Here is a 15,103-nt window from a genome sequence, read left to right on the forward strand (position 1 = left end):
GTCTGCTCCTCTCTCTCTCCTCCTTCTGACTTCAACAACGTCATTACGTCCTTTATCTTCTATTGACGTAAGCACGCCCCACACACACACACTCTACCTTAAAGGGACTTTCACTGAGTCCGTAACAGTATATAAAATTGACTTTTGTTTTTAAGTAGTAGATTTTCAATTGAAGATGTTAATAATAAACTATGTTGTAATTGGAGTTCTGTTCTCTTTTTAAAAAGCTCCAGATTCAGACTACCAGAATATTTTTTATCAATTTCTTTAATCTTGTCAACCAATATACGTATTTCATTATTAGTTCATTTTTTCAAACCAGCGGAATATGAAATAATTTGACCACGGATATATGCTTTAAAAGTATCCCATATTATCCTACAGGGAATTTTTTCAGTAAAATTAGTTAAAAAGAAAAATAAAATCTGTTCTTTGATAAATTTGATGAAATCTGAGTCTTGTAATAGAGAAGGATTAGATCACCATTGTCTGACATCAAAGGATACATCTGGTAATTTAATTGATAAAATCAATGGTTCATGATCAGAAATGGCAAATGCATCATATTTACAGTCCACAGTAAGTGGAGCTAATCTCGCATCAATAAAAAAATAATCAATTCTCCAGTAGTTATGGTAAACATGAGAAAAGAATGAAAATTCGTTATCATATGGGTGTAGAAATCTCCAAACATCTAAAATTCCAGATTCAACTAAAAAGGAATTAATAAAGACAGCGGATTTGTTTGTAAGTGCAGGATTTGACACAGATCTATCCATGGAAGGGTTTAGACAACAGTTAAAATCTCCACCCATAATCAGAGTGTATTCATTTAAATTAGGAAAAAATGCAAATAGATGTTTAAAAAATTCAGGGTGATCTACATTGGGTGCATAAACATTAACCTTAACAACTTTATTATGAAGCAGACTAGTAATTAACAAAAATCTACCATATGGGTCTGATATTGTCTCATGATGAACAAACAAAATTGAGGAGTCTATAGAAGTAGAAACTCCTTTCACCTTTGCTTGTGAATTCGAATGGAACTGTTGACCCCTCCAAAATCTAAAAAACGTTGATTATCTTTCTTCCTGATGTGAGTCTCCTGAACAAAAATAATCTGAGCATTTAATCTATGAAAAACTTTAAAAATCTTCTTGCATTTAAGTGGATTATTTAAGCCGTTAACATTCCATGAAGTAAAATTAATAGCCTTATCCATTTTAACAGATTTTTTAAAATATGGTATGTAAAGGGTTAATCTTGATATTTCAGAGTCTTACCAACAGGAAGTAAAAAAATATTTAAAGAGGAAACGGATGTGACGACAATTTAGAAAAATTTGTAGTTTAGCCCAGAAGAAAAAAACCGTAAAAACAACCCCACCTTCCTCCCCCAACAGCCCATAAACTGGCCAATAGGCAGCCAGTAAGCTACCCTCTAATTGAATTAACCCCTGCTCTATTGGTGGCAGTAGTCCAAATTGAAAAAATATATAAACCACCCATGTTTTGTCTAAAAATGAACAACATAATACAAACAGATAACAAACTCACAACATAATTGTGAGATTGAAACAGAGCCAAAGGGCGTTAACAGCTGACAATTAAAAAATACAGTTTAATAATTATTTCAAAAAGAAAGCAAACGATCAGTCATTTTGTTATATTCTTAATTGTTATTAAAACAAAACATTAAAAATATTAAAAGAAAAAAGGTTTAAATCTAAAAATTAATTAGATAATGAAACAAGTAGGTAGTAAATCAAAGGAAAAACACTGTCTCTTCTGCAATTTTAGCTTCTAAAATTAAAAGCTAATTCAAAAGAAAATTCTCAGCTTCTTGAATAGAATTAAACCATTTACGAGATTTATCAGGCAGTGTAATTTGCAGCCTTGCTGGGAATAATAATGCAGGATGATAATTGCTTTGATAAAGATGAGCCATAATTCGTTTGTAGGTCAGCCTTTCTTTCATAACTTCTGGGGTGTAATCTTCAACTATTTGAAATCTCCATTGTTTAAATTGAATCATTCCATGTCTACGAGCGGTACGAATCAGGAGTTCCTTGACGTTGACAAAATGGAATCTCAGTATTACTGGCCAAGGTTTTTGATCCGGAGCAGGTTTAGATCTTAATGCTCTGTGAGCCCTATCCAAAATGGGCTGAAGAGGGAACATTTCAGAACCAAAAACATTGACTAAAAGATTAGAGAAGAATTCCGTAGGGTTACCAGTCTCGGTATTTTCTGAAAAATTGATGATCCTTAAATTTTTCCTCCTGCTGCGTCCTTCCAGGTCAATGATCCTCTGTTGTTGCTTTTCCAGGTCTTGCTTGGTCGTAATTAAGGCTTTTTCCAAGTGAGTGGAGTTTGGCATCCCTTTACCAACTTGGTCGAGTTCAGCAATTAATTGCCTTTGTTTGGCATTCTCCTGGATAAGAGTATTTTGTTTTTCTTCAAAGTCTTTTAAAATAGACTTCACTTCAGCAAAGCTCCGATCAAACTTTCTGTCCAGATTAGAAATAGCTTCCAAAGTAGGTTGGTCTCCAATACCTTTACCATTAGCAGAGGCTTTAGATCTGGTGGCCATTTTCACAGTTAAAGATCAAGATTAAACTTGTGCCAGTATTGTAAAAGACTTAAAGGGTGGTAAATAATAGATTGAAAAGTGCCTGGACCAAAGCCAAGTTATGACTTAGTCCATCGAGCACCACCAACAGACTGTTTTTTCTTTCTATTCCTGAGCTGACTAGCACCTGGCACCGGAAGTAATCCAGAGGTAACTACCTTCGAGGTCCTGCTTTTCAGCCTATTTCCTAACTCCCTATACTCACTGTGCAGGACCTCTTCCCCCTTTTGACCTATGTCATTGGTGCCAAGGTGAACCACAGCCTCTAGCTGCTCACCCTCCTCCTTGAGAATGTTCCGCAGCTGCCCTGAGACATCCACAACCCTGGCACCCAGGAGGCAACATATCATCCTGGCGTCTCTTTCACGGCCACAGATTCTCCAGTCTGTCCCCCTAACTATCGAGTCTTCTATCACTATTGCTCTGTCTGACTTTACCCTTCCCTGCTGAGCCTCAGAGCTGGCCACAGTGCCACTGACCTGGCTGTTGCCACTGTGCCCTGATAAGTCATCCCCCCCAGCAGTCTGCAAAGGGATATACTTGTTGCTGAGAGGAATGGCCACAGGGGGACACTGCACTGTCTGCTCTCTTCCTTTTACTTCTCCTGGTGGTCACCCATCTATCTGCAGCCCGCACCCTAGGTGTGACTACCTTGCTAAAACTCATCTATGATGCTCTCAGCATCCCGGACGATCCTAAATACATCCAACTCCAGCTCCAGTTCATTCACACAGTCAGTCAGGAGCTGCAGCTGGGTGTACTTCTTGTGGATGAAGTCATCATGGACACTGGCAGTCTCCCTGCTCTCCCACATTCTTCAGGAGGAGCATACCACTGCCCTAACTGACATCCCAGCTACTCTAATAGGAACAATAAATCACCTGCACCTACCTGCTCATCCTCCAGAACCAAAGCCTCAGCACTTATACTTAAACACGGCACTTACAGCTCAAACATGGCCTCTCCCAAAAATGGCCACTCTGCTAGAGCCTGCAGAAAATAACTGGACAAAAACTCTTAACTGAAAAACAACTTTCATAAAGCTCTTGGCTCATCCCCTCTGCTCTGCTCCACTGGCTGCTGCAACTGAACAAACAAGCTCTTAACTGAAAAACAACTTTCAAAAAACTGCTGGCCTCCTCACCTCTGGCTGCTGCAACTGCATTTTCATGTATAGAACTAAGATAGCTGCTTCAGAGAGCTAGCACACATACAGCAGATTAATCACTCTCCTTTTAGTGTTATATAATTCTATAATACAAACTATCACTTTGTATTAGGAGTGTTCTCTCTCCCTCATGCCAGTTTCATTTTAGACTACCTTCTGGAGTTGCTGCCTGTGGCCCTCACGCTTACTAAGCCAAATGTAGAGGACCGACTGAGCTGACATTCTGCACCCAGAAGGCTTCAAAGAGTACTGAGCCCTCAGTGATGACTAAGATTCAAGCAACATAGACCTGAGGTTTCACAAGCCCTGACAACCATTCACAGAAGGCAAGGCTGAAATGGAACATTTCCTGTCAAACCTGCAAGCATTTTTCAATAGCTTTTGGATTGATGCTTTCACTTTGTAGTATGTGTCTCTGATATTTAACTTCTAAGATTTCCATAAATAACAAAAAGTAAAGTTATTCAAACAATAGAGGACACATTGAAACAATGGAGTAAAGAATTAAAACAAAATAAAAACCTTTAACCTTTTCTTTTTTTCCTGGACTAGAAATCCTGACAGAAAAGCAGATTATACTGCTCAGGAATTTCTGCAAGACAGGACTTTACCATTGGACCATTTACCATTGAACAAAGAGCAGCTGACTGCCAACGATTCCCTTTGAAGAGGGCCTCAAGGAATTAATTTTAATTTGATGCTTAGTTTCAAAAGTTTATGAGAATAAAATTGAAATTAAATATTAAAAAATGCTATCTTTACTTCATGCTTATTTGATCATATTCAGAAATATTAATGAACACACCTGCAGTTAATGATAAGTTGTAGAAGCAGGAGTCAACAATGAAATGAAATCTTGAGGAAAACACAGCAGAAAAGAACACAAGCTATCTAGATACCTACCCTATTTGCTTCTTTATGTCTTCAATTCTACTGAGGTTCATGGAATTTACTTCCAAGTTCATTATCGCATTTAATGTTTCGAGCTATGGAAAAGCAGATGGCTATGTAAATTGAATATAACTCTAAATTAATTAATTACATAGTTTAGCAAAACATTTTTCATTCTAAAATTAACTTAAGTTCCAGCTCCTCTCAGTTTTCTGCTTTTCAATGCAGAGGCACAGTTGACAGCAAATGGTTGACAGAAGCAAGCATAATTTGTTCCATTTACTTTATTTTCATAACAAAAATGTGGTATCATAAACAGAACATCTCTCCTTAAAATCAAAAAGAGAAGCCTTATACATCCTATATAACTTGTTGTGCAGTAAGTCATCATAGTCTCCGAACTGAGAGAATTATTTACTCATCAGATATGAGATGTAATTTTAACCTAACCTTTCAAACTGGAAACTGGCTATATTTAATCATTCACCACTTTGCATCCTACACAATTTTACCTTCTGTTAAGGGTTACTTCCTCACACATCTTGGCTGACACACAGAACGTAACCCATGAGAAATCAGACTGGTAAGCATGATGTTTCAATACATCAGGTGTCCTGAAGTACACAGTATCCTTAAGTTAACTAAGTCATATCGACTGGTGACTAATTTAACATAGTCAGTTTCCTAGTATGCAAGCTAGGTTAGCATTATACTCCAAGACCTATTTTTCTTTCCTCCTGCCAATATTTTAGAAAATCTCAACCTTCCCTATATCTGCACATATTGTATAATTTCTCAAAGGCTCATCTTAGCAGCACAGAAAATAAGTTTAATTTTGGCTCTGGATGTTAGAAAGCAGTCTGACAACTAAGATGTAGATGTTGAAACAGACGATGATGATGATATGATGTTTTATGTTAACAGAGTAAATGTGAAACCTGCAATGTGTTTTTGCCTCTCTTTTTCATTGTGAGGGCACATATAAGAAATAAAGATCCAAGAACAGATTGTTAATATTCTTTAAGATATTGAATAAAGAACAGCCATTGCAGGAGATTGATTTACAATCCACTAGTAAAAGTAAGTTAGTATAGTGCCGCATAGCTAGGCAACTGCCAGAATTTGAAGGAAGATAATTTGGTCAACAAAGCTAAAGTAAAAATTGAGAAGGATGAGCAGCAACAATGCACTACTGCCACAGCCACATAAGATTTCAGCTTTACTTAGATTAGAGCTTTCAATACTGTGGCAGGTACAGAATTCTGATAGACGAGCTTCAAATATGAAGCTGAAGGAAAGAAAAGTATGGATTTGGGATGCAACGATTGATGCAGCATTAACAATTTTCATACTCCAGTCAATAAGTTGTCCTACTATAGGCTCCTGAAAAAAGTCACATCTATAAAATGAGAGGGAATGTAGTAGAACAGGGAGAATGTTATTTGATGACAGAAAACGGAGGCTGAGGGTTATTTGGAAAACTGACTAATTCCTGAGATTAATTGATAGCTGAGGGTTTGTTGCAATTTGTATAGATGACTTGAACTTAAGAATGATGACCACAATATTGAATACTATCTAATAGCACAGAAACCTAGCAGTCAGAAAGAAAAAAGACATGTCAAAACGTGGGGAAATGCATGGAAAATTGCAGCACAATACAGGGAAGTTTATATAAGTGCATTATTGAAAGGTAAACTTAGTGGAATGATGTTGATGTACAAAAACAAAGAAGGGTTCAAATAGATATTAATTTGAAAATAAAAATGCATGTAAATTAAGATCTATGAGAGGCCAATGACATTTAACATAGCATGGTGTGGAAAGCAATAATTGGTCCAGAATTACAGTGCTTTTAGTGACTCTGGCCACCTTATTGCAACAAGGATATTAAAGCCATTTAGGCCTAAATCCCCATGATGTTAACATCCATAGAGTCATAGAGTTGTATAGCACAGAAGCAGGTCCTTCGGCCCACTGGGTCCATGCTGATCTTTTTGCCCTTCTACACTAGTCCCATTTGCCACATTAGGTCTGTACCCTTCTTTTCTTTGCCTATTCAAGTGCCTGTCTAAATGCCTCTTAAATGTAGTGATTGTACTTGATTCCACAACCTCCTTTGGAATCACATTCCAGATATCAACCACTCTGTGTAAAAAAAAAAAAAAATTCCCTCAAATCCTCTTTAAAACTCCTTCCTCTTACCTTAAATCTCTGCCCTCTTACTTTTGATACCCCTACCATGGAAAAAAAAAGATTCTGGCTATCTACCTGTTTCTGCCTCTTATTATTTTATATACATCTATCAGGTCAACCTTCAGCGTCCTGCGTTCCAAGGCAAACAAGCCCAGCCTATCCAATCTCTCTCCATAACTAAAGTCCTCCAATCCAACCAACATCTTGGTGAATAGAAGAAAGAAAACATGATTATGAGAAGCCACTTCTGATACAGGGATTATTTCTACTGAGATGGAAAGAAACCAGTTCCTCTGAGGAAACAATGTCTGCAGAAATTAAAAGTTATGTTTTTGAGGAGGACTATCACTAAGCACATCATAACTGGCACTGGCATGCATGCAAGTTCATAGTACTTTCAGATGCTTTTCTTAAGAACAGCAGTGGCAGAACATGATCAAGAAAACAGGAAATGAGGAAGTACACTGAAACTGAAAGATGAGTGCTGATGAAACTTATGTGGCTGTGACGAATAATGTGATAGCCCATTTGACCCAACAGTCAAGCTGAGGGTAAAGTGTGAATCCTGCATGCTCATGTGTATTCAGAACCAAATTGATAGAGGTATCCTTGTCCAAATGAGACATTCATGCATTCCATAATTTTAAGCTTTTTGTTCATTATTCCCACCCTGCACAGGTCCTGCTGTTCTCTTTAGATCAACCCTAATAGTTATTTGTTGTCTGGTTTTCAGAACTGGGCAAGTGATTTCACTAATGCTTATATTAGAAAATCCTTCTTTATGAAGTGGGCCTTTCCATCCCTCGACCTTGCTATCATTCCTAAAATTGGAGCACTTCAAATTTAGAATGACTCATTTTGTCTTTAAATCGATGGCATAATAATTTAAGTATTTTGCAATAAAATCACTATTACTACAGGTGCTTTCCGACTGGCTTCCAATCGTACCTTGGCACACATCCAGTTTCCAAAATATGTCCTGAGTAAGCTTCACGTACTATGATTGTACTAAAAAATGCTATGGAAGTGTAGCTTTTACACAGTTAATATCAAATGAAGCAATTTAGAATGATGGTTTTATATGTAAGAATGACTTCTACTAATGGAATTATGATTACTTGCTAAAACTTTCCAATAATTATGACCTTCTGGGTTATTTTCAATGTTGGAATTAGAAGATGATATATTAAAAAACTCATAACTAGTATCATAGCATTGCCACTTACTTTCTCAATCAAGAGCTGGCTAATATTTTTTCCTTGTCTCTGTTGGTAATTGTCATGAAGCTGTATTAGCTTCGCAGCCAAAACATGTTCTCTGCTGAATAAGGGATGGTGAACAAATCGCAGATTTGCAATATTGATGTCCAGCTGATAGACTTGAGAAATCTCCTTAAAATTACCAGCTATATCAGTTACAAGCTCACTCACTATTGCCTGCAAAAACAATACAAAACAGTAATCTAAAGAGTCAAGAATGCTAAACATAAAAGTACTCTGTTATCATATTAAGGTATTTCAGCACGGAATAATGTATTTAAAATGTTATTAGGCTAGGCGTTCAGAAGAATGCCCATGATCTTATGAAGTGTTAGCTTGGTTCATTTGGTAACATTTTTAACCAAGTCAGAAAGTTGCGAGTTGAATCCCGAGTCCAGGGGTTCAGAGTGCAACCCATTGCTGTTAAATCCAGCCAGTAGGCTTGACCCATTTCCAAATTGTGGATGCCAAATGAACAATCTGCTGCAGCTCATTCACTCAGTTGATTCAGTCTCTGGAAGTCTGTAGGCAGATTCAGCCAGTGAAATTTAGGGTTACCGATCTGAAAGTGCCAATCAAAGGGTGAGGCATTATACATGAAAAATTTCAAAAGATAGGAGAATTCCTCATCTTCTACCCAATATTCCACTCTCCAATAATGTGAAAACAAATGGCTGGTACACTTTGATCATTCACTGTACTTGAGTTTCACATTTTCATACATAAGAGTACCTAAATGCATTTCAAAAGTGTTTTAATCAACACGAAATATTCTGGATGAGAACAAATTATAACATGCTAGCTTGATTTTACAAATTTTAAACAATGGATTTACTTGGAAAAGGCAGACGCAAAAGAGATCATACACTACTACAATCCAGAATATATTTTTCCTATCCAAAAGCCATCTAAATTATAGTGTGACCAGGCAATCATGAGATAAAACCCTGTCTGTGCATACTTGTTTCTGTTGTCTCACTGATGTCATCTACATTCTCCACTCTTTTAGAAGGGTGGGTTGAAAAGCACTCTGGTGAGATAGGGATGATTCTAAACTAACAAACTGGTTTATTTTATATAAAATAACTTAATGAACAGACTACTAGTTACATAGTGAAATGTAATTAATTCCTACTTCTGTGAAAAATAAAAAAAATACAACTCTGTAGCTGATCTAGTACCTTTTATTCGTCCACAGGATGTGGACATTACTGATAATGTTAGCAATTAATGTCCATCCCTAATTGCGCATTAACTGAGCAGGCTGTTTAGAGTCAAGCACATTGGTGGATCTCAAGTCACATACAGAAGCCTTAACAATGTGGGAGGTGCATTATTTGGGCAAAGAGATAACTTTCATTGACAGATTTGTCCCCACACTGGCCACAAGGAATGGAAGGCTATTAACAATGCAGGAAATTGGGATTAGCATAGATGGGTGCAATAGCCAGCATGGACGTGGTGGAACAAAGGATCTGTTTCAGTGTTGTATGACTTTCCCCACTGGCCTGGCTCAAGTCCAGCTGCCTTCCTCATTGGGTCAGAAACATCCTGATCAAGGAAGTTCTCCTGTTCACACTTTAGAAGTTCTTTCTCCCTCTTTGATTCTTACATTTCTGCTACCCCACTCTATATTTGATAATCAAAGTCCCCCTCACCACTATGGCTTTTGCACTTCAGTGATAGTTCTGCTGTTTAATTGCTTCTATCCTTCAAAGTCAGGAAGAAGAAGAATGCCTTGACTTCACTTTCTAAACAAAGTGTAAAGAATGCTATTTTTAAATCAAATACTAAAATGAATTTTAAAAAAGCCAAAGTGTTGATGCCAGAAAGGACACTGCAGCAAGAATTCTGTTCTGTGATAACACAAAAGAAGATGCAAAGGAGACTTGAGATTCAGAAGAATTATAATTGTGAAGAGAGAATGTCTAGGCTGGGCTTGTTCTGTTTAAAACAGAGAGGAAGGGGAGATTTATAGGTATATAAAATTCTGAGAGACTTGAACTTGGTAAACAGAAAGAATACATTTTTCTTAGCTATAAAGAGTAACTAGGGGATGCTTGCCTTCATCAACCATGGCATTGAATATAGAAGCAAAAACATCATGCTACAACTATAAAAGTTGCTGGTTTGGCCACACTGCAGTATTGTGTACAGTTCTGATTGGCACAGTATAGGAAGGATGTGATTGTGCTGGGAAGGGTGCAGAAGAGATTCACCTGGGTGTTGCCTGGATTCGTACATACCATTTATAAGGAGAGATAGGATCATCTGGGTCTGTTTTCCCTGAAGCAGAAGGTGGTGAGGGGTGACCTGACGGAGAAAAAGAAAATTGTGGTGGGGTAGATAGGGTGAATAGTAAGTATGGTGGGTGTGTGTAAATCAAGGCGGCATGGGTATAAGGTGAAAGGTAGGAAGTTTGGAGGGGATCCGAAGGGGTTTTTTTCAGTGCGGTTGGAATCTGAACTGGAGTCTGAAAATGAAGAAACAGTGAGAGAGCATTTAACAGCCAGTGTGGGGATAAGCCTGTCAATCAAATTTAACCCTTTGACCAAATAATGTACCTCCCACCGTATTAAGGGATCTTTTAGCCCAAAAAGTTTGCCCAATCTAAACATGGAAATGTCATCTCATGAAAAATATAGTTTGAAAGTACAATGAAGATTAGAAAGGCAGATCTTCATTACAGGTCCAGCTTTATTCAACAATGTTCAGTATTTGGTATTGAGATGAACAAGATTTTCAGCTTTTGGTTCCAACCATTTTGAATGTTGCTCAGGAAAACTGAATGCAGTGATGTTAAAAATCACAAATGTAGAATCATTAATGAAATCTTGACAGAAAAGTTTTCAGAGGGCACTGAGGCTATTTTTTGTTATCTAAAATTAATTAAATATTCATTTATATAAACACATTACCATTCATATTACACATTAAAGATAAAATACGGTTTGAATTTCAAAGTGACTTACTCTGGTTACTGAAAAGTTTATGAAATAGAATGATTGTGAATATGTAACCAGAGTGAGAAAACAAATTCGCTTTTATTTCACAAATCTACCTTGTGTAGAAACTCAATTGCGTAACACTATGCAACTGAAATTCAATGCTTTTGTAAGTACACTAGTACCCCATTTAATGCTACCCTGCATCTCCAGATCATTCCAGGCATCAGTGACAGATCCATGTCACCTAACCAGGCCTTTTGCACACCACAGCAATGGAGGGGTTACTGCTTCTCTTTATTCAAGAGAATGGGATCTTGCTTTCTGCTTGAGAAGAGCAAATCATGGTGAGAGGCTCATGGATTTGCAAGGTTTGTGGAATTCCAATGGCTCAGAAAGTGAGAGCACCATTTGAGTTCAGTCTTCAGGCTTAGAACATGTATAAGAACATAACAAACAGAAGCAGGAGTAGGCCACTCAAACCCTTGAGCCTGCTTCCTCATTCAGTTAAATCATGGCTGATCAAATCTTGGCTTCAACGTTCTCCCCCATAGCTCTAGATTTCGTTGTAGTTCAAATGTCTGTCACCTCAAATATTTTTCAATGACTCCACCTTCACAGATCTCTGAATTAGAGAATTCCAAAGATTTGCAACCCTCTGGGGAAAAAATTCCTCCTTAAATGGTTGACTCCTTATTCTGAAATTATGCCCCACTGGGGGGAAACATCTTGAAAAATTAATTGACAATGCTGAAAGCGGCACCCGAGTTACTGCTGCTGTTGCACTGTTCCAGTGACCCAGGATTGATTCTGATCTTGGGTGCTGTCAATGTGGAACTTGCACATTCTACCTATGACTGCATCGGTTTCCCCAGGTGCTCCAGTTTTTCTTCCTACATCCTAAAGATCTAGTTGCAGGCTACTTGGCTACTGTAAATTGCAACTAGTGTAGGTGGGTGACCAGAGAATCAGGGTGGGATTGATGGTAAATTAAACGAGAGAGAGAATAGGCTGCAGAAAGATAGAGGGAATGACTCTGATGGGTGTGCCCTGGGTGTGACCACAGACTGATGCTTTGAAAGGCTTCTTTCTGTGTTGTAAGGAAATATGAGAAACATGATTTCTCCTTCATAAAGCCATGTTGACTCTGCTTGAATGTCTTATGATTTTCTGAATGTCCTTCTGAATTTGGAGCTCCACGTGGATTGGAAGGGTTATCATTCCCCTGGTTATTATTAAGTATCTGGAGAGTGTGTATGATTCTTCATTCTTATTTAGTCTATGTTGCTTGCCATACTTCAGCCATCACTCCTCCCTCCCATCAAGAACTAAGCCCCATAATGGCCAGATTGTGGAGCATCATGGAGATGACAAGAACGTAGAGCAACAAACAATCTGCTGGAGGAATTTTTTGATGGTTCGGTTCAGAACCCTGCATCATAGAGTCATATAGCACGGAAACAGGCCCTTTGGCCCAACTTCTCCATGCCGACCAAGATGCTCACCTAAGTTCATCCCATTTGCCTGTGTTTGAGACATATCCCTCTGAGCGTTTCCTATCCATGTACCTGTCCAAATGTCTTTTAGATTTTGTTATTGTACCTGCCTCAACCACTTCCTCTGGCAGCTCATTCCATACACATACTGTGTATGAAACTCTGAAAGAGCTGCACCTCAGATTCCTATTAAATCTTTCCTATTAAACCCATGCCTTCTAGTTCTTGATTCCCTAACCCTGGGAAAAAGACTATGTACATTCACCCTATCTATGCCCTCATGATTTTATAAGATCACCTCAGTCTTCTATGCTCCAAGGAATAATGTCCTAGCCTGCACAACTTCTCCCTATAACATAATTCCTCGAGTCCAGACAACATCTTTGTAAATCTTTTCTGCACTCTTTCCAACTTAATAGCACCTTTACTATAGCAGGGGACCAAAACCGAACACAATACTCCAAGTGCAGCCTCAGCAACATCTTAGCCAACTCCAACATAACATTCTATATTCATTGGCTGGCTGATGAAAGCCAGCATGCCAAAGCCTTCTCCACCACCCTGTCTACCTGTAACACCACTTTCAGGAAACCATGTACTTGTACTCCTAGGTCCCTCTGTTCTACAACACTCCCCAGGGCCCTATCGTTCAATCAGAGCATGTAGCAGATGACAAAACATGCAGTCCTCTGGAGAATAAGGAGAGTATACTCAGATTAGTGCAGACACCAGAAACACTTTTGAGGACCCCAATGGCACTCTATTGCTGGCCTTGTGGCTCTTGTTTTATTGGCACACAGCCATATCAACAGGAGTAGGGAAAGGGATGTAGAATCAAGAAAGGAGTGGAAACATGACCTTGACCAGATGAAGGTCAAGGAGTGATACATCTTGTTTGGATGGATTTTGAGGGATAAAGGCAGTCCCCTTCTTCATTGATTTCTGATTTCTATGAGTGCAGCTGAGTGATTTTGTAACAACCACCTCAGACTATCACCTATTGGAAAGTATCTTTGGGGTCTTCAAGATGGATTCCAATCTCTTTATTGCTCCAAGACACAGTGAAGTACCTTCCAGTGAGGGCTGGATATCTTTGTCATTTCTTCCTGCATCACATCATCATTTTCCTGAGGTCCTTCAGCAGTAGGATGAAGTGGCAGAGAAATAAGGAGATATGGAAAGGCAAAGAGATGCTTAACTACCACTTCATCAAAACTTATGAATGGCTCATTAAGCCTTTAGCTGTCTTGGATTCAGCAGCAGTATATGATGCTGTCTTGCATTCCTGTCTTCCTACATTCCAGACACAATCTCACCACATTGGGCCACTCATTTATTTCACTTATAGCTATGTGGAAAATGCTGGTCAAGGACATTAAACTGGGGTCAATTATATCTCCTGTCCTTGAGGACAGTTGTGAAATACTCATGAAACAATGGAATGGCTGATGACCAAAATCTTCCTATCAAGATCTCAGTCCATGCCTCTCAAATGTGGAACACGTTGGAGTCATGATATTGATTTCAGTCATTTCTGAAAAATACCCTGAAAATTTAAAGAGGGAACATTGTCCAGTATATGATCATTCATGATCACATTTCCATCACCCTAAACAGTGAAGTTCTCCAAGTCAAAATTTAGACCATTTATCTGGGAATCAACCTTGTGTAGATTTGTGCTGATAAATCATATGAACAGGGATTCGGCTTCGTAAATTGAGCACAGAAATAACTCCTTATCAATAGATACATGTCCAGTTGTACTACAATCTGTTAACCACTCAGAGAAACCTATGCCTCTGTATGGTCTTGGCAATGACAGACTAAACTGGTGTGCACTAGCATGTATACTGTGAAATTATTTACAATTAATATATGTTACTGTAGTTTGCTTTAACGGGTTTTGGTCTTCAATAACTTGCCTCCCTCTCATCTCACAAATGCTGAAACAGACCTACTAGTCAAACTTCTTTGCAAAGTATCAACAGAGCCAGTGCACAAGGAGAGACTCAACACCACAGCAGTTGAGCTCTTCAAAACTTCTGATGTTATTTCCCTCTGAAACACCATTAAACTTACTTTCTCAATGGCAGACTGATTGCCTAAACAAGCAGCAGCCCATGACCATGTCACCAGCAAGTCTACTATCAACTGAAAATACAACTCCTACACACATGGCAAAGGGAAAGTTTAGGATCACTGTGCCTCAAGACTATGTTATGTATGCTTTTGTGATGATATGAAACATTCTTCTGACCAAGGTTGAACTATCTGCTTTATCTGTAATTTGTGGTCATGGACTTTGCACCTGATGTCTCTCAAGCAGCATATACTACTAATTATATTGCCTTGCAATACATTTAGCAACATTGCTAAATGCCATAAATGCTGATTGAGATGTAATCATGGAAAGCTCACCTCTAAACACAGCTGTGGTCACAAGTACAAATTGAATAAAGGCTAAAGGTAACATAGAACATAAAAAACAGAATAGCACAGCCCCTTCAGCCCACG

At 38.3% G+C, this 15,103-nt stretch overlaps 1 protein-coding gene across 1 annotated transcript in view; it reads right to left on the reverse strand.

The window, feature by feature from the left end:
* The window catches only part of LOC127576923 (protein CC2D2B-like), a 126,693-nt gene that overhangs the window by 83,030 nt on the left and 28,560 nt on the right, over positions 1-15,103 (reverse strand). Inside the window, exons 13-14 of the mRNA XM_052027747.1 lie at positions 8,116-8,325; positions 3,581-3,624 (exon numbers count right to left, since the gene is read on the reverse strand). Coding sequence (XP_051883707.1) covers positions 3,581-3,624; positions 8,116-8,325 — 254 coding nt within the window. The remainder of the gene's footprint in view (positions 1-3,580; positions 3,625-8,115; positions 8,326-15,103) is intronic.

This window comes from Pristis pectinata, chromosome 12, assembly GCF_009764475.1.
Source record: "Pristis pectinata isolate sPriPec2 chromosome 12, sPriPec2.1.pri, whole genome shotgun sequence".
NCBI lineage: Eukaryota > Metazoa > Chordata > Chondrichthyes > Rhinopristiformes > Pristidae > Pristis > Pristis pectinata.